The 23927-nt window shown below is 39.3% G+C and overlaps 1 protein-coding gene across 5 annotated transcripts in view; it reads right to left on the bottom strand.

Annotated features, from left to right (window-relative positions):
• The window catches only part of LOC137332423 (mothers against decapentaplegic homolog 5), a 50700-nt gene that overhangs the window by 22187 nt on the left and 4586 nt on the right, over positions 1-23927 (bottom strand). For 4 of the 5 annotated variants that reach the window (XM_067996246.1, XM_067996248.1, XM_067996245.1 and 1 more), the window contains exon 2: positions 4560-5214. In XM_067996246.1, coding sequence (XP_067852347.1) covers positions 4560-4959 — 400 coding nt within the window. In that variant the 5' untranslated portion in view covers positions 4960-5214. Of the gene's footprint in view, positions 1-4559; positions 5215-12167; positions 12228-23927 lie in introns of all 5 variants that reach the window. The other variant, XM_067996247.1, reaches the window with a different exon arrangement.

The following is a 23927-nucleotide window of genomic DNA, read 5'->3' as shown; positions in this document are numbered from 1 at the left end:
ATTGAGCCTTGAGGTTAAAAAGATTCTTGCTTTTCTCTGTCAATAGGAACAGAAGAGAATCTCCATCTGAATCTTGTGAATGTTCCACTGATAAATGTGGAGGGTGGGGGTGAAGGACAGGTAAACTTCTAGTTCCGGGAAACAAGATAATAAGATTGCAGCCATTCATGACTACCAACACAGAACCTCAGGTTTCAGGAGGTCACCACCAGGTGCATCTCTGGATAGTGGGCAGTGCCAGAGGACTGCAAATGTTACACTCCCATTCAAAAAAGGGGAGGATGATGAATCCGGCAATTGCAGGCCAGTCAGCCTAACGTCGGTGGGGAAGCTTTGAGACACAATAATCTGGGACAAAATGATGGTACTTGGAAGAGTACACGCTAATAAATGAAAGTCAGCACAGATTTGTTAAAGGAAAATAGTGATTGACTAACTTTGATGAAGTAATCGAGAGGGTTGACGATGGTAGTACGGTTGCTGTTGTCTATATGGACTTTCAAAAGGGATGTGATAAAGTACCACATAATAGACTTGTTAGCAAAATTATAGCCCATGGGATTAAAGGGACAGTGGCAATGTGGATACAAAATTGGCTAAGGGACAGAAAGCAGAGAGTAGTGGTGAACGGTTGTTTTTCCAGACTGGAGGGAAGTATACAGTGGTGTTCCCCAGGGGTTGGTATTAGGACATTGCTCTTTTTGATATATATTAATGATCTGGACTTGGGTATACAGGGCATAATTTCAAAGCTTGTCGATGACATGAAACTTGGAAATGTAGTAAAAAGAGTACTAAAGCAAGGAAGTTATGCTAAACCTTCATAAAACACTGGTTCGGCCTCAACTGGAGTACTGTGTTCAATTCTAGGCATCACACTTTAGGAAGGATGTCAGGGCCTTAGAGAAGGTGCAGAAGAGGTTTACTAGAATGGGGCCAGGGTTGAGGGATTTCAGTTATGTGGAGAGAATGGAGAAGCTGGGGGTGTTCTCCTTAGAACAGACAAGGTTAAGGGGAGATTTGATAGAGATATTCAAAATCATGAATAGTTTTGATAGAGTAAATAAGGAGAAACAATTTCCAATGGCAGAAGGGTCAGTAACCAGAGGACACAGATTTAGGATGATCGGCAAAAGAGCCAGAGGCGACATGAGGAAACATTTTTTTTTAAAAACGCAGTGTTATGATCTGGAATGTACTGCCTGAAAGGGTGGTGGAAGCAGATTCAATAGTAACTTTCAAAAGGGAATTGGATAAATACTTGAAGGGAAAAAATTTACAGGGCTATGGGGAAAGAACAAGGAGTGGGACTGATAGCAATAGCTCTTTCAAAGAGCCAGCACATGCATAATAGGTGGAATGTCTTCCTCCTGTGCTGTACCATACTATGATAGTCAACGGTGATCCCAGTAATTTCTTGGTAGATGGGCCATTCATGAGTTGACCTCGTCCTTGCAGAGAGCACCCACATTGATGTCAAACTACGTGGCAAGACAGATATACTTGGGTCCACAAGGAGGTGCGAGAAAGATAATGGTCTCTGGTATCAGAGATAGGACAGCAACTACGATTGCAATTTGAAGAATACATTGTGATCAAAAATCACCATCTTCGGGCATCAGCTGAAAACTACTTAGCTAATAAAAGAATTGAATGCCAAATGTGGAAAATGTGAAGACGTCTCAATGCAATGTTGTGCATCACAACTTGAATGAGCCTCAAGCATTCCAGTGGTAGCAAAACTATGCCTGCAGTGGTAAGAATCCATGCTGCTATGACAGCAATGTCTTTTGCCGACTGTAACTGAGAATATTCTCAATTTACAAATGCCCAGCTTTCTAAATATTCAGCATAACTGTTTGATGGATCCCACACTACCTCAAAGGTGAACGCTGATGAGCTAGCCATCTAGGAGGTAGGCACGTAGGTGCCGTTACAGAAAGGCACTTGAACATTCAAGGTTTTAACATAAGGTCATAGCATATTAACTCGAGGCCAAAGTACTAATTTGCCTTGGAAGTGGACCCTTTTTACATTGGACCTCATGCATTTTCCTACAGGGATTTGAGAGTTCCTGCAGAAACGTTCACACCTTTGAGTAGTGAGTTTGGTACAAAACCACAAGTCCTTAGAGTACAATTTTTTTCTCCCACCAGTTATCCAAACCACTTGGCTCTTTCTGAAGAAAGTGGCACTTCACCTTGCGGAGATTTTCCGTACATGGAAGACCTAATATCCTATAAAATTATATTTTTCAAAAGTAGCTACATCCTCTCCATAAAGTAAAAGCTGTTATGACCAAACAGTGATGTAATTTCAAAATTGTATAACTGTTATGTCAATTATAAACTGTACTTCAGCAGACATCAAGTCGAAAAGTTATGGTTAGAATTGATCCAATGGAGAAAAATATTTTCTAACAATTCCCTAAAGCCTAATCCCATGAACAGTGCAGGATCGAGGTTCAGTCTAATTGTGTTTCACTATACGATTTTGAAAGTAATTGATAGGGTAGAGGGAGAGAAACTTTTTCCGCTGGTGGGGCGTCTAGGACAAGGGGATGTGATCTTAAAATCAGAGCCAGACCATTCAGGAGAGAAGTAGGAAACACTTCTTCACGCAAAGGGTGGTAGAAGTGTGGAACTCTCACCCGCAAAAAGCAGTAGATCGAGCTCAATTAATAAATTTTAAATCTGAGATTGATAGATTTTTCTTAGCCAAGGGTAGTAAGGGATATGGAGCCAAAGGGGGTGGATAGAGTTCGGATACAGATCAGCCATGATCTAATTGAATGGCTCAAGGGACTGAATGATATACTCCTGTTCCTTTCACCAATGTAGTGTTTAGTTGGTGGTTGCTTAGAGGATAAGGTAACAGCCATTCAAACGAGACAGGTTGAAAAGTATTGTCCCTTCAAACACAGGTGGTGGAGATTCACATTGGATTACAGTTTTATGGTGCCGGTAGATCATTGACCCAGTGACCTACCTTATGTCGGAGCCTAGGCAGTGACTAGTTTCAAACACACGTAATTGCTAACCAAACTCTGTCCACACTAGACATCCAAACATACATATATTGCAACAGAGTTCAGGGGACAGCGATCAGAAACCCAGACTGAAGTAAATTATCTTCTGCCCTCCCCAACCCAAGTATGATGATGCCAACTGCAGTGCCCCATTACTGCTCTAGCAGAGATCAGCTCTCAATAAAAAAAGGACTGAAACCTCTGTGTGGCTTGGTGTAATACCACATGGAGCATTTACACAATGAGCTACCAAGAAGTTAAAGTTTTGGTTATAAACTTAATTTTTTTTACAATGATAACACTTCCCTAAAGTTTAGTGCTGTATCACTCATACAAGTGGCATAATTTTACAACCTGAGTAAAAGTCTGTTATTAATATATGCTGTTGCAATACATATTAATATACAGAAAAATCAATAATGAAATATTGCTACTTTTCCCCAATTTTCTTCATTGTTTTCCTAAAGGCAGCATCTTATACTTTGGTAGAGCTCTACAGGCACTGGCAACCCTCCAATGTCTCTTAAATGACTGTTCTTCACTTATGAAAGAAAACCAGAAGCACAGCCAGTTTTCAGACTTTGGGAAGTATCACAGCCAAGCCCAATCATATCCTCAGCTGATGTTCGGAAACATGCACCTTCGTATAGGAGTCACTAGATAATGCTCAAAAGCAAGAATCATGGTCAATATTTTGCATCGCAACATCTTCTCCCCCCCCCCCCCCAGAACAGCGCCCTAGTTGAAATTATCTAATTCGGCACAGACCAGGGATCAAACAAGAGACCCTACTGATCTGAGATCCAGGGCGACATCATCTGATCTGTATGATTCAGGGCTACACCATCTGATGCATTTTCCCAGTGGACCTTCATGAAAGCCTAAAAGGTCCTTCATTTATATGCAAAATGTAAAACAATATTTGTGTGAAAATAATTCATTCAGTATACAACAGTTGATGTGCAAGTGCAAACACATACTCTGCAGTTGCCAAGTGTGACTGACACACAACACACAAATGTGTAAATCAATTTTATAAATAATACAGTAATATGGAAAACTGAATGCAACTGAATATGACTTGATATTTAATGCAGAAACAAATCCCTACATTTACATGGCAGAAGTGATGCATTTGCTTACTTTTCTAAGGATCGTCCCAGGTGAATCACACTTGGTTCTTATTCTTGAGATTTCTGTAATTTTAAGATGTCTACTCAATGTGCAGTATGAAGGTTTGGGATAAACAGAATGGAGGAAAAAATATCCTCTTTTTTTTAAAAAAAAGCTAGCACCATTAACAACACTGGACCGCTCATTTTTCTTTGATTTTTGAGCACTTTCTTTTGTTATATTGACCAGATCATTTAAAGACATCAAAGTGAACAGTTTGAAAATGACCATCTAGGCTATATCTTGATTCCACTGCAAATTAACAGCAACGTTATTTCACTTCCAGCCCAACAATACTACAAATTCTAACTTAAATCAAAAAGCATCAGAAATTATGTGGTGTATTTTAAGTACATACCGGGACTTTCCACTCGCTTATAATGATACGGATTGATGCAAACCTCCTTCTGTTTTGATCCAAATGGAAATTCACAATTGTCTAATGGCTTCAGCTCATGGTGACTTTGAAGATCTGGCCAGCGCCACACACGACAGTAAATAACATGAGGCAGGCCTTTCCTGTGTGATACCTGAAGTCGCCCATCTAAAGATCGTGGGATGGTAACACATTTGCTGGCCTGACCTGGGCTACTTAATGCCTTTTCCAATTCCTCCATGGCTCCCTTCTTCTTCTTCAACTTTTTTACTAGAGCATCAACTGCTTTCTCTGCCCACTTCTCCTCTTCATCCCCTTGCTTCCAACCCAACAGGCGTTTTACAGCTGGGCTGGTAAAGGAGAACAAGCTTGCCATTGTCATTATGAAAAAATTAACGGTACAAACACAAGCACGCAGGAGTGTGTTTCCGAAGCAAGGTCAGCAGCTGCAAGCAGCAATCAACTGATTCAAAAGATGACTGCTTTTGTTTTAGAAAAAGGAAACCTCAAACCTATTGAAGTTGAATGAGCAACTATTCCTTTTTCAGCTGTCACAATAGTCTTTTTACCAGCTTACAAAATTAAAATCTGGACATCCCAGTCTTGGCTTCCTGACTGCTTCCTCAGACAACAGCACCTGGGGGGGGGAAAAAAAAAATCCATTTGTAAGAATTTGTCAAATGGCAAAAAAATGTATAAAGTTAGTCTGAAACATAAACGAAGATCAATTGCAATTTACTCCAGATATTAAACACTTCCCAAAATAAGACTTCAGAGAAGCAGACAGCCACATGGAAAGCCATCCATTTCATAGTTTTGATTACCTCATGTTCAAAGTGAAGACTGTCTTGCAAGTTTGAGCTTCTGCTCAAATTTAGTTTGCTATAACATAATGCTTGGCAGATCAAAAGGAGAAACAAAATGAACACCCATCTATCCAATACTTAAGGATCATTAAAGTTGTTTTGTTTTATTGTGGATTTAAAAACCTGGAATTTTTTCAGGGGGTTTTCAGGTTCTATTTTTAAGAAGCAAAAACCAGCAGAAAAATCAGGGGGAAAACTGGATCTTGAAAGACCTTAGTAAATCAAGAGAAAATCATGGTACAAATAAATTGATATTTTTTCAATCACTAAAACTCAAAATAAGCAAAGGACTTCAAAGAGTTTTATTGATGAATACAATTACTGTTGGATGTAAAATGTCTGATTAGAGTCATTGATCAAAGACAATCTGAGCTAGTGCAGTGGCATAAGATCCTAGTTTTGAGATTTCTTTCTGATCTATGCTTTAATAATCCATAACTATGGATTTGAGCCCTTCACCCAAGTTACTCTAATTAACAAATACTTGTTCTGTGCTAACCATGATCTCATGCTAGTTTGGTTTTCTTTCAGAGATCGAGAAGTTCTTCTCATTTAAAAAAAAAAGTGAAATAAATGCACAATGAAAAGTTTCTCCATCAAAGTTTCCCAAGTTATAACAGTTCTGTGCTACAGAGAAATCATCTGAAAGATACCATTAAAAAGGGATGAGACTATCTTAAAATGTCAACAAACAGATACAGATGATATATAGTCTCCATGCACTTTACACAAAATGATTCAGATTCCTAAAAAAAATACAAATTCCTATTTCAATGACATCATCCATACACCTGTAATTTTTGAAGGGATCTCAAATTTACGTTTTCCCTGAAGAATCCACCATCATCCATCAATGAGCATTGTGTCTTCCTCGCTGGTCAAGTAGCAAAAACATTTTTGCCCCTTCATAATTACAAAATATCAACATTAATACTGAAATATAATAGCTATCAGCAGTTCCCTAGACTTCAGAATTACTGCTTTTAAGAAATGCTGGTTTAGAGACAGTGAAAGATACTATTCTGTCATTCATTGAGCAGGATTAACCTTTCAATGCAAGTCACATACAAACATATATATGCACATACGAATTAAGAGCAGGAGTAGGCCATTCGGCCCCTCGAGCCTTCTGTCACGTGTGCTGAAATACACAAATTATTAAGCAGACTAATAAACCACCTAATATTTTGTTACAAAATGGATTCTAAAGCCAGATTTCTTTTTTATGCTTGATAATTAACCTGTTATTGTGACTTTAGTCAATGAAAACAAGGCAACTAAGTTAGCTGGAAATTCCTGATCTTAGGTGAATGACTTTAGGTTCAACTGTTACTTCTTTTTCAAATACAAGTCCTCATATTAGCAGCCTCACCCAGCTATTATAAATTAGATACAGGTGGAAGCTAAGACAAAATCTCAAACTAATAATCAGGAAAAAAATGCGAGAAATAAGTTTGAGATGTGCATTTTTCCCCCCCATTTTTAATTACTCCATGTCAGCCACCAATTTTCCTCCCTTTTCCCTCGCCATCTCTTCTGATGATGACGATTAGTCCACAGTTCCTCGACCAATATCTGGTCAAGTAGCTATTCATGTGGCAGTCAAGATGGTGACTGTTGGAAGATCCTAAAATCCAAACTGTAGATAGGAAATGAATAAATACATAGATAAAAAAAATCAAATTAGGAGCAGGATGCACCATTTCTAACAAAACAACTTCTAGTTTCCTTTTTAAACTAAATTCAGAAACAACATACAGCATTGAAAAAATGGTCAAGCCAGCAAATTTTAAAAAAAAACTTCAGGAAATCATTTACACTATTGCAGGACTGTCACTGCATGGAGCAGCATTACTATTTAAATATAAAAGCTACCAGCGGTTCCTTAGACTTCGCAGAATTTTTACTTTTAAGCAAAGCTGGTTTCGAAATAGAATGGCATCTTCCACAGTCATTCACTGAGCAGGATTAACCTTTCACTGAAACCAACCCAATGAAAATTTACTGCAGGATTTGTTGGGAATCTTATAGCTTCACAACTATTTAACCTTATTCTTGAAATAACTCCCTACCAAACACAACAGCATACATGAGCAATATAAATTCTGAACTCATTGGCCTTCCTTTTATTGATTTGAATTGACAATTTTAGACAAAGTTCATTTTATAAAGTTTACACCGCTTTGTGCTCTGCTTGGACAACAGATTCTCACAAGAAACAATACTCCAGTACATTTACAGGCCACTATTTTAAGGGAGGGTGATAGGACGGAAGCAATGTGCCGTGCCACTGTGTTGATAAGCAATGGTAAAATCTGATCCAGATTCCCTAGTGAATGGCTGCATAAGCAAGTACGAACAATTAAAAGCTGGCAGAAGGCACATATGGAACTGGCAAGAGGATGTCTGCTGTAAAGATGTTTCCTTTGTTGTTGCAACGGCTGACAAACAACATTGTTTCCACTCTGAAAATTACTCATGAATTTATATCCTTACCTTTTCAGAACTACTGAACAAAAAAAAAGCAGCAGGCTGTGAAAATATTTCTGTGTCTGCTGTGTCACTTGATCTAGAAACATGACTACAAATATCACAAGCTCACTATATTTTTAAAGTAAGAATCAATGCTGTCTTATAAACAGTCTTCTATGAAAAAACCACACACTCAGCTATTTTACAATATCTTGGTAAACCTGGAATTTAGACCATGCTGGAATTCAGTTGACCATTTCCTTCTTGAACTCCCTCCACCTACAGAACTCACTAGAAAGAGATACGAAAGAGAACAAGCTTTTCACGCCCTCAGGATGTTCCAAAGCACATGACAGCCAATGAATTACTTCTGATTTGTGGCCACTGTTATGTAGGCAATTCACACACAGCAAGGTCCCACAAATGGCGGAGATAAATGATCAGTTAATCTGTTTTTGATGCTGTTGGTTGAGATAAATGTTGACCAGGAAAATTCCCCTGATCTATTTCAAATAGTACTGTGGGAACTTATGTCCACGCAAGTAGACAAACAGGGACTCGGTTTAACATTCGCATCCAAATGACAGCATCTCTTGACAGGACTGCGCTAAAGTATCAACACAGACCATGTACTCAAGTCTTGAGAGGGGCTTTCTAACTTAGATGACGAGTGCTAAAGAGACAAGGTTAACACTTGTACTCAAAGGGAGCGTATCTGTAAACTTATAATGCATTCATACAAGTTTAGCATCAGTACAAAGCAGTTTCAGTTCTGCACTAATGCTAAACTGGAGTGTCAAGACACAAAACAAACTCCAAAGCAAAGTGGAGATTAGCATCCCTATGGAGTCTCACTAGATTTTATTTCAGATCAGGCCCCAATGTTGGATTCAGGCTGCATTCGCAGTGAAACGGCTGGAGTTGGAGCATGAATGCGTCCTTACACAGTCCTGTCGATCTTGAGCTTTACACTTCAAAAGTACTCATCAAAGGCAGCCTGGGAACATGTGTGAATTTACTCTTCAGAAATGTGAAGGCTCAAAACATCTCTACTCAGGATGTCCCGGGAGCAGACATATCACAGCAAAATTATACACATTGGGGTCGAGTTTCCACTTGCTTTACGCGAGATTCCGCGCAATCGGCTGAAACAGCGCAAAAGATCTGCGAATTTTAAACACACGTGAGTTATGCCCAAAACTATACGTTCGTGGTTTCCTTGATCTTTTACGTTGGTTTAAGATTCAATCTGCCTTGATCAGGCACTCCCCACAAAACTGGCCACGCCCTCAGTTCGACATTGTGAGATTCCATTGGTTTGGGAAGGCTCTTCAAATTGCACTTGCTTTCTTAGGCAACTGGCACAAGTAGGCATGTTTTAAAAGTTTTTCATATCAAAAATATTTATTTTTCTAAGAAACTGACTAGTGTACACCAATGAAACTAGTAAATGGTTCAGTATAGCTTTTTAAAGTCAGTTTCAGTGATTTTAAAGGAGGTTACTCACAGGTGGAGGACTGGACACTTATTAAAAACTTATTTTTGGTGACAAACCCATTTTCAGCTGCAATAAAAGGTTACCACTCAAATACATCAAGGAAGACTTTTTAAAATGGAAAGAAAAAAGTGATTACATTCTATTACACTGCCTGATTGCGCTGGTTCATGGAATATTTTAAGTTTGTGATTATGCTAATGAATTAGAAATTTCAACTGTAACCTAACCAGCACAATTTCGAGCGTATTTTGGGCGCAATTTCCCGATTGCACCCAAAGCGGAAACTCGACACCAATGTTTTTCACCCAGACTGCCTCCATTGTGAAGCACAATACATGAGATCAGCGGACTAAAATAACTTGCCCTCTGTAAAAAAAAATTAGTACTACAATATGATCATGGTCAACGGGTAACTTTAAACAAATCCTCTAAAATATGGCCTTAAAATTACTATCTTAAAGTATCTAGAAATTTGATTCTTGTACTCGTGTGTCCATTTAATTTTCAAAAATAGATTGCAATTTCGGAGATGAAGAATTTATTCGGCTATTTCTTCTGTTTCAGGTCTGTGGCCTAAGCCATTCTTGAAGACATGGTTAATGATATTGGTTCAGTGCAATTGTGTTCATTGCTTTTCCTGAAGACAGCATACAGTTCTACCAGCATATGCACCTCTCCCCCAAGCTACAGGCTTTTGCAGCATCTCTATCAGCAGCTAACTCAGGACAGACCAGGGATAGAATTGAGTGAGAAAGGCCAGAAGAGTGTGGACTTCAGCCACAGCAATTCAGCTGGACAGGAGCTTTATTTTTTCTATAAATATTTGTGCAATATGAGTAAGTGGCGTTTGATTCTTGAAAGAGTTTGGTGCTGGGGAGTGTTCAGGCTCATGCTGCCTACATTTAAATTAGACAGATACAGAGGGATGGAAGCACAGGGAATCCTCATGATATGCACGCAGCGTGACATATGGGCCTTAATAGATCCTCAGTATATCGACAGGGAGCACATTTGCACTAAGTGTCAGAAAATTGAATCACTGAAGCAGAGGATCGCTATGTTAAAGGGGAAATTGGTCACATTCGCAGCATTGGAACACAAGAACAGGAGCTGGCCGTTCTGCCATTCAATTAGATCATGGCTGATCTGTAGTTTAACACCATCAAGAGATTAAGATAAATTAACCCATACTAGCCTAGAGCAGGACCTGCATAACATCCAGACTTCGGCTGACAAGTGGCAGTTAACATTCATATCACATAATTGCCAGATAATAACCAAAAAGAGAAAGCTCAGCCATCTCCCCCTAACCTTCAACTGTACCACCATCAACATCTTAAGGGTCACTACTGACCAGAAGCTTAACTGGACCAGCTATATTAACACTACAAAAGAGACTGTTAGAAATTAGAACCTTTCAGGTGTACACAATTAACATTGACTTTTTCTGTCAACACAGGAAAAGATGAGTAGCTTCAAAATTCAACTGGTGTTTTTTTGAACATTGAAGTACCATTAAATGAAGACACTCTGACGCCCATCCTAGTCTAAGTACAATTTTTAAAGTTCACAGAATGCAAAACAAAAGCTACCAATGGTGTATAATCACAACATTCATTTCATTCTTTCCGACACAACATCTTGCAAAAAATATAAATAATTTTATCTCACTAAAGCGTTTGAAATTTGTCCTCTTTTACAAAATAATTTGAGAAAAGCTGCATGGAAAAAAAGTACTAGGAATTAGGAAAAATATCCCAGAGTCCCATCATACCATACGCAATCATGATACTGAGAAACATTTTTTTTTAAATTGTTTAAACCATTATTTTGGGCATTAGTAATTTCAGTTATTGAGAAAAAAAGGGTAGAGGAGATAAATTTCAGAAAGCGATTTATGGGAATCCAACAGCCAGTCTGCACAGTAATGAATTTTTACAGGCAAAACCCATTATAAATGTGGACATGGGTATTTATAATGATAACGCTGGCACAAAAAGCGTAACAAAAACACAGCAACAGGAAGTCAAATTATACAGACAGGAAGTGCACAGACATAAGATTTTTAAATATAGACAGATTCTTGATAGCAAGATTAGATATTGACAGAGCATTCCACAACTTTGTTTGTAAGCTTCTCCCTGGCAAGTACTGTATTAGACTGAAAAGGAAAAGTGACCACCTAAAACTGCATTCCCAGAGGTGTAGTCCACCAGTACAATATGTAGAGTGATGCTGGCGGTGCATTCTGGAAGGCTGCCACTTGATTAAGTCTCTTCACTTAGAGAAGACCCAAATACAGAACTCAAGTGCAGCTTTAGAAAAAGTAACAAGCTTATATGAGGGAATCTTGTTGCAAGCATGGCCATCATACCTAATTTTGTAAGTAGTTTAGTGTTCTCCCCCTCCCCAAGACTTATTTTTCCCCAAAATAGTTTTGAGCATTACAATTGTTATTTTATAGCTATATATCCACTAATTAAAAAGAAAAATGGTGGTAGTGAAAATATATAAGTCACAGCTTGATATGATGCAGTTTCAACTACTGAAGTGGTTATTTTATGTGGAATCTTTATTGATCTATACTGTAGCGAATCAATATGTTTCGCTACAGTTGCTTATTTTAGCTAACGAGTAAAGTGTTGACACATCTGCAATGGACAGATTTAATGCACCTCCCACCAATTTCATGCATTAAACACTACATGCATAACTTTAAATTATATATAGATTGAAATTAAAGAACAGACTTACCAAAAGTACTTTCCCCAATTTTAAAAGGAGATCACAAGGCTGGTAGATCTTACTGGGGAGCTAAATCAACAAGTAAAAATGCACTATTAAGTGTGAGGATCTGCATTAGCCTCGCTGCAAGAATATGGAAAAAGACCGTCAATTGCAGTATCTCAAATGAACTGAATAGTAGTTCACATTTTATATTGCAGATTAACACTGAATTTCATTTCATTGCTATGTTAGGTCTCTAACCATTAAATATCATGGAAGTAAAATTGAAGTTAGTGAGTTCAATGTTAATCACCAGCAACACAAAAGACAACTCCATAGAAATTGAAACAGAGCATATGTAAATGCAGAAACTATACCACAAAGTATGGGAACTACATAGTTCAAAGACATATATAAGCACAAAGCTTTATACATACATATAAGATCAATATATAAATGTTCTGTATACATTCAATTTCAGATTTTGTACATGAACATAGCAACAATTTATTCTTAATTAGAATTATTCAGACAAATGATTTAAAATTATGGGCACAACTGTAAACGACAAGATGGACCGTTCAATAAAATGAAAAATATACATAGCAAAACCTAACAGTGTTGTACAAAAATAAAGCATTTTAACAGTTGATAACCTCAAATTAAATACCAAGGCATTCTACCTGCAAACAGTAATACCAGTTGCCATCAGAAGAAAGGTATTCAAGCCATGACACTGCCATTATTAAACTATCATTCTCTAGACCAGCAATTTTAAACATGACATTTGAAGTCAATGTGAATGTATTTAGCTCATATCACAACAAGTGCAACAACTATTTGAAAAGATGGTCAAGCAGCAAAATACAAAACTGGAAGTGAAAAATCCTCTGGCAAAAGAACACAAAGATTTTCTTCATGCACAAGAAAGTATTAGTTACTTCATAATCCTCCCTTTTACAATAACAGTTAGAGCAGCTCTGCCCCTCTGTCATGTCTTCCAAGCACATGAATTATTCAGCAATCTTACAACAATATAATCAGACTTCCTGAACCATACTAACGGGAAACAACGTTTCATTTTCCAACAGTCATATTCTTTGCTGCAAAATCAATACAAGATTTCCATAGGTCAGAAAATGCCATAATTTTTGCTTTTACTATGACCTCCAGGGAGATCATATTTAGAAAATGAGTGCATTATTTATAAAGGTTAAATTATGTCTTCATTTGGGCCTTTAGTATGTGCTCCATGAAGATCTCAACATCTCCAGATCACAAAAAAAATTAAATTTTGTTTCAATTTCTACTGGAGTGTACTGCCAGTGTACTTTGCTATTGAATGGTGCAGCAGACTTGCGGCTGCAATTTCCCACACAACAAGTTTCTGGCTTCTCAGAAAATAGAGGTAAAGATTAAAGGTCGACATGCAAATTTTGTATAAACGTTAACAGTTAAGTTTGAATGATTTGCAAAACCCTGGAGATACTTGTTGTCTAGGCCAAGGAATGGTGTGCATTAGGAGAAAACAATCCAGTTAACCCACTTTTTTTTTAAAGCTGGAAAGGTGGGGGAGGGGGGGCAGCAGTGGATGGAGAAAGAGAAGGAGTCATCAGTATAGAGGAACAGGTTGCCGGTAAATATAACCTTGAACTGTGACAGCCGTAAAACACAAAACTCCAATGACAACTATCAATTACTACAGGAAATCCATACTGAAACCTGCAACAAGATATCAGGGTATCTATACTGCGGACTGTGGATATGAAGTCATGCAAACAGTGCTTTGGAGGAGAGAAACTGCCTCCAACATAATGTAACAAGACAACCAAAACAATTTCAAACGCATACAAGGTCATGATTGGTACCAGTGTTTAAAACCAGGCAGCAAAGAAATGCTTCAAAAAAAAAATCTATTTCCAGAAGCCAGATGAAGGAACATATAGCTCCTTTCAATGATCAGTTAACAATGGATATTTTAGGTTAGCTAGTGAGGTGTTCAACACGATTTCAGCATTTTTACAAGGCACATGAAAGCTGAGTTGCAAACCAGCACTCACGGAAATTCTATGAAACATCTGCTATTTCCGAAAAGGTTAGAGGGACTAATTAAAAGAGATGGGTTATTTTGTCTTGATACTGATGTTCCATTTATTTTAAACATAAAAACAATGCAGAATAGTGAGTGACAGTTGACAGACCTGCAAGGAGATTCAGCGTGTGTGTGTTTAAATTGTGTTTTATCTATGTAGGGGAAAACGAAAGCTGGACTGACATAATGTGTAACACCTTAATGAGCCATTCTGCAAGGCTCCTAACGCCTTCCATCAAGTCTATGCCCATGTTTCTTGTTCTTTTGGTAGGCTCTCCACTCAGTGGGTCTGTTCTGCTGGTATTTCAGCAGATTATCTTTAAAATTGCAATGGAGGTTGATGGGAGCAGTAGCATAAGAAATAGGAGCAGGAGTAGGCCATTTAGCCCCCCTAGTCTGCTCCACCTTTCAGTAAGATCATGGTTGATCAACCTCAACTCCACTTTCCCACCCAATCCCCATATTCCTTGATTCCCCTAGAGTCCAAAAATCTATCCATCTCAGCCTTGAATATAATCAACCACTGAGCATTCACAGCCCTCTGAGGTAGAGAAATCCAAAGATTCACAACAGTCTGAGTGAAGAAATTTCTCCTTATCTCAGTCCTAAATGGCCGACCCTTCATCCTGAGACTATGCCCCCTAGTTCTAGACTCCCAGCCAGGGGAAAACAGCCTCACAGCATCTACCCTGTCATGCCCTCTCAGAAGCTTATATATTTCAATGAGATCACCTCTCATTCTTCTAAACTCCAGAGTATAGGCCCATTCTACCCAAACTTTCCTCATAGGATAACCCTCTCATCCCAGGAATCAATCTAGTGAACCTTTGTTGCACTGCCTCTAAGGCAAGTATATCCTTCCTTGGGTAAGGAGACCAAAACTGTACACAGTACTCCAGATGTGGTCTCACAAAGCCCTATACAATTGCAGCAAGACTTCCTTACTCTTGTACTCCAACCCCCTTGCAATAAAGGCCAACATACCATTTGCCTTCCTAATTGCACACTGTACCTGCATGTTAACTTTCCGTATTTCACTTAAAAGGACACCTAAATCCCTCTCAACACCAACATTTAATAGTTTCTCACCATTTAAAAAATATTCTGTTTTTATATTCTTCCTAGAAAGTGAATAACTTCACATTTCCCCACATTATACTCCATCTGCCACCTTCTTATCCACTCATTTAACCTGTCTACATCCCTTTGCAGACTGTGCCCTCCTCACAGCTTACTTTCCCACCTAGCTTTGTCTCATCAGCAACTTGGATACATTACACTCAGTCCCTTCATCTAAGTCATTAATATAGATTGTGAATAGATGAGGCCCAAGCATTGATCCTTGCAGCACCCCAGTAGTTATAGCCTACCAATCTGAGAATGACCCTATTCCTACTCTGTTTGCTGTCCGTTAACCAATCCTCTATCCATGCTAATATATTACCCCCAACCCCATGAGCCTGATCTTGTGTAATAACTTTTTTTTGTGGCACCTTATTGAATGCCTTTTGAAAATCCAAATATACGACATCCACTGGTTCCCCTTTATCTACCCTGCTAGTGACATCCTCAAAAAACTAATAGGTTTGTCATACACGGTTTCTTTCATAAAACCACGTTGACTCTGCCTAAACACATTATGATTTTCTAAGTGCCCCGTCACCGTGTCCTTAACAATGGATTCCAGCATTTTCCCCGACTACTGATGTCAGGCTATCAGTCACAAGGTATTATCAAGGTTAGAACAGGATGGCTTCAGATTTGGTTACATTGAACTGTAGGAAGTTACAGCTCATCCAGGACGATGTCAGATGAATAATACGACAGCTGCTCTGGATTCATCAGTTGTGGTGGAAAGATAAGAGTTGGACCTCACCGAAAGAACAAAAGAACGAACTTGCATTTTTATGGCATCGTATTAAATCCACTGTATGACCCAAAATACTTTATAGCCAATGGATTACTTTTGAAGTGCTGTCACTTGTTACGCAGGCAAACTCCCTGCTCCTCTTTGAATAGTACCATGATATATTTTACATTCACCCGAGCTAGCAGGCAGGGCCTCAGTTTAATATCTCATCTGAAAGATGGCACTTCTGACAATGCAACACTGCCTCAGCAGTGCACTGTAGTGTCAGACCCTATAATGTGCTCAAGTACATAGTGGGGTTCGAATCCATAGTTTTCTGACTCAGATGAGAATACCACATACTGAGCCAACCTATCACAGCTAACTTCATGGTTGCTGATAATATTGCTGAGCGATTCCGTATAGAAGAATTGGAGGGGACCAAGGATGAAACCTTGAGGTCAACATGGAGGCCAAGAAGGGAGAGTTGGATGATCAGGAACTGGGTTGGAAATGAGTTAAAGGATCAGGTGATGGGCTTCATGAAGGAAATTAGTCTCAGAGTTGGGGCAGATGGGAAAGAAACTTGAGCATGGGAGAACAGGGCTAGGAAGGGTGCAGGGAAGCAGAGGCAGCTGACAATCTTTAGAAATTATGCCAGCCATAATCTACTCGCATCTAGAATCATAGCCGAGGATGGAGTGTGCAGGGGAATGAGTCGGAGACTGTAAATGGTAGGTCGCAAAGAGAAGTCTGGGTTTGTCTTGACCTCTAGGATGATGTTAGGCAGCCAAGGCAGGCAAATGCCACATGCACTCTAGTCTCTGGACAACAGATGTGGCTGCTGCATCAGTGTTATGGTGTAAGATGGGATACTGTTCATGACGTGGTGGGAATGATAGCATGTTGGAGGCATGGCAGTTAGTAAGCAGATCAATGGAAACACTGATGTCAGTGCAAGTAGCGGACCAAAGAAAGAGAGAGTTGGAGTGTGCTGGTGAAGGAGATGGATGGTAATTTTTTCCCTCCAGTAGGCAGGATTGGGGGGAACAAAAAGAGAGCATAGCCATCTCGTATGATGGGGGTGTGTGTGCTTGCACGTGAGTGGGGGTGGGTGTTTGTACGTGCGTGGGGCGGTGGGGGTGCATGCCTTGGGGTGGTGAAGTGGTTGAATATGGCATGGTCAGCGATCAAGGCCTTGGAGTGTCAAGGCCGAGTGACAGCAAGATCAAAAGGGTTGCTCTGGATCTGGGTCAGAAGAGGTTATGTGGACGCTGAGACTGAAGGAGGAAAGGAGGGCTGAACTTGGAGGACACAAGGCAGAGCAAGTTCAGAAGGCTAAAAATTGTGACAAGTGGTCACTTACAGCAGAGGCTGAACAAGGGCAAATGGAAGAAAATATCAACAGGGAAGATACATATGAGCTTGAGTATGCGGCAGGGGTAGTGATAAATGATGAGGATCCTAGATGTGGAGATGCCGGTGATGGGCTGGGGTTGACAAATGTAAGGAATCTTACAACACCAGGTTATAGTCCAACTGTTTTATTTGAAAATCACAAGCTTTCGGAGGCTTTCTCCTTCGTCAGGTGAGCAAGTGTGGGATTCCATGGAAGGTTACCGCATGCAACACTGCCTCAGCTGTAGGTCCTGTAGGTAACATCACTCTGTCTGAACACTTTGATTGCCTTGACAACGGGCAGTTGGAAAGATTATCTGTAATCACCAGGTATTGTTCTCTGACTATAAATGCGGTAACCTTCCATGGAATCCCACACTTGCTCACCTGACGAAGGAGAAAGCCTCCGAAAGCTTGTGATTTTCAAATAAAACAGTTGAACTATAACCTGGTGTTGTAAGATTCCTTACATTTGAGGATCCTAGAGAGATGGGAAGGATGGTAGAGAGCTAATACCTGCAAACAAATGTTCAACCTCAGCAAAGTACCATTTGAAGATGTTACTCAGTCTAAGAATTTAATTAGTGATGTTTTCCTGAGGACATTAGTAGGTTAGTGGTCATTCCCCACCTCATCCAAAACTTAGGCAATGTTCTTAAATCTATATTCACCACCACTGAATCATAGGGCTCTAGTCATCCAATACTTTTGCTTTTGCCATCTGTGGTGGACTAAACCCAAATATGTCACCAAGGGGAGGGGGAAGGAGAAAAAAGGAAAAGCACTGCAGTGACAATCCCCACAATTCCCTCTTTCTACATTTCTTTCACTCATGGTTGAGCATCTCAACTGCACCATAAAGATAGTCCTGCATAATTGGTCACAGCAAAAGCACCCACCCTCCAAGTGTTTTGGATGCATTTCCTCCTCCAGCTATTACAATTACCATCACTAAGCTGGTCAGCAGAGCCTCTTCCTTATTTAAACAACAATGTGTCCCTATTCCAAATCTGGGCTTTAGATTGGCAAGACAGTCTTAACCATTGAAACCTCCATTTTTTTCCCCCAAACTTGCTACCTTTAACAAATTGGATGGTGGGAGACAGGAAGAAAAGGGAACAAACCAAGGTAATTAACAACAACTTGTAATGATATAGCACCTTTAACAAAGAAAAATTTCCCAAGGCACTTCAAATAACTAATCAGACAAGAATGGACACTGAGCCAAAGGAGATATTAGGGGGATGACTAAAGGCTTTGCCAAAGAGATGGGTTTTAAGGAGGGTCTTAAGGAAGAGAGGGAGCTAGAGGCAAAGAGGTTTAAGGAGGAAATTGCAGAGCATAGGGCCTGGATGGCTAAAGGCATGGCTGTCAATTTTGGGATGCATGAGGCCAAAGTCAAAGGAACACAACAGTTCTTGGAGAGTTGCAAGGCTGGAGAAGATTATAGAGATAGGGAGGGGCAAAGTCATGAAGAAATTTTAACATAAGAATGCTAACTGTAAATTTGAGGCTTTGGGGAACTGGGGCCCAATGTAGGTCAGCGAGGACAAGGGTGATGGGTGAGCGGGACTTTATGTGGCTAGGATATGGGCAGCAGTTTTGGATAAGTTGAAGTTTATGGAGGGTAGAGGATGAGAGACTGGAGAGCAATGGAATAATTGAGTCTGGAGGTGACAAAAGGCATGGATGAGGGTATCGGTAGTAGAGGGGCTGAGGCAGGGGCAGAGGTTGGTCATGTTAGAGATGTAAGCAGACGGTTTTTGTAATTGAGAGAATGAGGTCTGTAGCTTAGTCTGGGGTCAAATAGGACACAGAGGTTGCAAACAGTTTGGTTCAACCAGAGATAGTGGCCAGGAGGGGGATGGAATCGGAGGTGAGGGTATAGAGTTTATGGTGAGTTCTGAAGACAAAGGCTTCCGTCTTCCCAAAGTTTAACTAGAGGGAATTGCAGCTCATCCAAGACTGGTTCTCGGACAAGCAATCTGACAACTCAGAGGCACCGGAGACATAGAGCTGGGTGTCGTCAGCATACATGTAGAACCCGATCCCATGGATTTAAACTTAACTTCTGGAGGAAAACAGCGAGACAAAATTTGTTAGTTCAGGATGAAAAAAGGAAGGTTAAAATATCGAATAAAAAAAGAGAAGGAAAGAGAGACAATGGAATGAATAGAAATATATCGCCAATGAAACTATCTTCACCATTTGAGCATTTTTTTCATTGTAATACCGTGTTTATTTCATTGAGAGCGCTGAAAACTTACAAAACAGTTTGGCCCTGGGAGATCATCATTTCTTGGCACTTGTGAGAAATATATTCAAGAACTAAATGCCCTTGGTGGCAAAGTCGTTCTCTTAAGCACTAGATCATAAGGATTTAAATAGGAGAAGTGATTCAAACAGAATCACTTTGAGTCTAATACAATCGGCCAAACAGCAGAAAGTTAAGTCAAAGGTAAATTCTAAAAACAAATTAGGGAGATTTGTTTTAACAATAGAGTTGTATGTAGGAGATTTTAATTATCCATAAATAGATTGGGATAGGGAAAATGTTTGTAGTAATATAGCCTTTTTTGCATTATGTCCAGGAGGACTGTTTCTCAATTTGTTGTTACTCCAACAATGAAGGAAGCACTCATTGAACAAGTGGGCGACCCAAAAAAATAGGGAAACATTGACCACAATGTAAGAATAGAAAGGAAAACTAAAAATCAAGGACACATGTAGTTGATTGAAAAAAGCTAATTATTGGGAGATAAAGACATCTTGCCCAAAATCATATGGAAGGAAAATCTGGCAAATAGAACTCCAACAGTGCAGCATTCCCTCAGTACTGCATTTAAGTGTCGGCCTGGATTATATGCTCAATTCTCTGGAGTGAGGTTTGAACCCATGACCTTGTGACTCAGAGGTGAGAGTGCTACCATTGAGCCAAGGCTGACACCTAAAAAGGCCAAGAGGGAATATAAAAGAAAATTAGCCAAAAAAGGTAATAAAAAAGGCATGGTTTTCTATAGGCACATTAGTAGTAAGAATAGTCAAGTAAGGGCTTTGAGAGAGTAAGGAGGTAAGCTTTTAGCTGAATGGCAGAAATACTAAATAATTCTTTGCCTCAGTTTTCACAGAAGAGGTGGACATTCAGATTAGAACCACCACTAACGAGTGTAAGTTATTATTTAAAGAATAATAATTTATAATTTAAGAGGATTGAGATCTGATGGCTTGTAAGAACATAAGAAATAGGAGCAGGAGTAGGCCAATCGGCCCCTCGAGCCTGTTCCGCCATTCAATAAGATCATGGCTGATCTGATCCAAACCTCAAATCTAAAGAACATAAGAATTAGGAGCAGGACCCGGCCACTCAGCCCCTGGGCCTGCTCCGCCACCCACAGGGCCTTGACCGATCCGAACTCAGCTTCATGTCCAATTTCCTGCTCACTCCCTGTAACCCTTAATTCCCTTTACTTCTAGGAAACTGTCTATTTCTGTTTTAAATTTATTTAATGATGTAGCTTCCACAGCTTCCTGGGGCAGCAAATTCCACAGACCTACTACCCTCTGAGTGAAGAAGTTTCTCCTCATCTCAGTTTTGAAAGAGCAGCCCCTTATTCTAAGATTATGCCCCCTAGTTCTAGTTTCACCCATCCTTGGGAACATCCTTACCGCATCCACCCGATCAAGCCCCTTCACAATCTTATATGTTTCAATAAGATCGCCTCTCATTCTTCTGAACTTCAATGAGTAGAGTCCCAATCTACTCAACCTCTCCTCATATGTCCACCCCCTCATCCCCGGGATCCATCGGGAAACTAGGGAAGAAACAGCAGCTCTAACTGTAATTGTACCAGAGAATTGGAAGGTGGGGGCATACGTGACTATCTCCCATTAAAGGAGGCGGCAGCGATAAGGCAATAAATCCAACTTCAGTTGTTAAATTATTACAGCCTATAATACTGAGCTTTTGGATAATTAACTAATTAGAGCCGGTCAGCATACATTTCTAAAAGGCAGGTCATGTTTGACCAATCCAAGAATTATTTATAAAAAAAGAATGGAATAAAAGAAATGCAGTAGATGGTTTATACAATTTCAAAAAGCATTTGATAAGGTACTACAAAAAAGACTTATGGCAAAGATAATGGCACACAGAATTAAGGGACATGTAACCACATGGATAGAGAGATTGTTGAAGTGCAGAAAGCGAAGATAAAAGAATGTTTCTCAGAGTGGAATATACAGCGAGTGGTTTCTCACAGGGGTCCACTCAACTATATACATACATAAAAATAATCTGGGGAAATATCAAAGTTTGCTGATCACACCTAATGAGGAATATGGCACATTGTGCTGAAGAATGAACAGTTTGCAGGAGGACACAGGCCAACAAGATGGACAGATAAAATGGTTTAGGAGTAGCAGATATAGTTCAATGTGGAAAATTTGAGGAGCAGTACATTTTAGAAGTAATAGGGAAAAGAAATACACATTCAATTGTAAGATTTTAAATGGAGTAGAAGAGCAGAGTGACCTTGGTATGCAGATTATTAAAAAAGTGGCAGCGCAGGTAGTTAAGCCATATAAAATGCAAACAAAATTCCTGGTTTTGTATGTCAAGGCACAGAACACAAAATCAAGGTGGTAATGTGAACGTATATAAGACCTTAGTTAGGCTGCAGCTGGTGAACTGGGTAGAATTTTAGGCATCCCAGTACAGGAAGAATATAAAAGCAATGGAAAAGGTGCAGTATAGATTCACTGTTACCAGGGCTGAGGAGTTGATAGTTATGAAGATAAATTTGAGACATTAGTGCTTTTGTCCCCCCCAATGGAGTTAAAACATTTAAGGGATGACCTAACAGAGATTTTCACGATTATACAGGATGATGATAAAGTTAACCGCAATAGATTGTTTCCACTAGTTGACGAGACGGTAATGAGGAGGCACGAAATGAAATTACAAAAAGAATTAAAGGGAAGGTTAGAAAACATTTCTTTACAGAGAGGGCAAGTACAATGTGGAATTCTTTGTCACGAACCATTGTTTAGCTTCTGTAAGGAAAAAAGCAGCGTGGACTTGATGAGCTAAATGGTCTGTTTCTATGCTATAACATTCTGTGATTCTCTGAAATAGTTCAGGCACGATGTATTACATGAGGACTGAAGTATGAGCTCAATTTAACAGATCACAAAAGATCAAGTACATTTAAATACCCCAGGTAGTTCAGTATCACAGATGAACAAATATGATTTAGAACAGAGAGCAAAAGAAGCTTCTTCACGCAAAGTAGTGAAGCCGTGGATTTCACTTCCAGGGTTAGAGGTTGAGGCAGAAACTATGCCATCATTCAAGATTATATTGGACAGGCAGATGAAGGAAAAGGGGTTCAAGGGATTTGGGAACAGCGTGGGTAAATGTGATTACAACTATCTGCTTGCATGGAGAGCCAATGCTGACACAAACTGGTTGGTCCAAATGGCCTGTTTCCATGTATTGTCGATTTAGTTAAAAATACCAACACTGCAGCGTTCAGTAGGTTCTAGTAAATAGCAATCTGAATAAAAATATCAAGCAACTATAGGTTCTTCAGATGCCAAATTTAAACAGAACAGATGGAGATATTTAGATTATATGAAAGCTTTTAGGAAAAAAACTTATGCTCATACACTGCTGCATTTGCCATGAACATCATTAACATGCATTTTCAACTTTTGTAGAAAACAGAAGTTGGTTGAAATTACTTACTGAACTAGGTCAGTCGACAGAAGGTTCCTTGCAAATTTTACTTTTACAAGTGATGAGGTGGATCATAACTTTTTTTCCTATTCAGACTTTCAGCTCTACTTCATCCCTATGCAACTTAGTTTTACATTATGAAGTTTTACAGTAGGTTTGTTCATCTATGATACTGAACTACCTGGGGTATTTTAAATGTACTTGATCTTTTGTGATCTGTTCTCATGTAATACATCTTGCCTGAACTATTTCAGAGAATCACAATGTTACAGCATAGAAATAGACTATTCAGCCCATCATGTCCACGCTGCTGTTTTTCCTTACAGAAGCTAAATAATGGTTGGTGGCAAAGAATTCCACATTGTACAGTAAATTTAAATTAAGTATTCTGAAAAGTACTTTTAACCGTTGCTAATTATAAGTCACATACTACATAATTTGAATCGATACAAAGCAGCTTTGGCTTTGTTTCAACACTGTGTGGTCTAACTCGGGTATGAAGTCATCCGAACAGAGCTTAGGCAAGACCACTGCAACTCTGCACCAGCTGCAAAGTTGTATTTTAAAAATTTCCCAGACAGCTGTTAAACCACCTGGGAACTTTTAAGCTTCATTCTAATCCATTTAATTTAAACAAAGACAACTGTCCTATTGGCACTTTTAACGTTAAAATTTAACCAGAATCGAGATGCCAGTGAGCATACCTTTGCA

Source organism: Heptranchias perlo, chromosome 14 (assembly GCF_035084215.1).
Source record: "Heptranchias perlo isolate sHepPer1 chromosome 14, sHepPer1.hap1, whole genome shotgun sequence".
Lineage (NCBI taxonomy): Eukaryota > Metazoa > Chordata > Chondrichthyes > Hexanchiformes > Hexanchidae > Heptranchias > Heptranchias perlo.
This window is presented reverse-complemented; position numbering and strand designations above follow the sequence as displayed.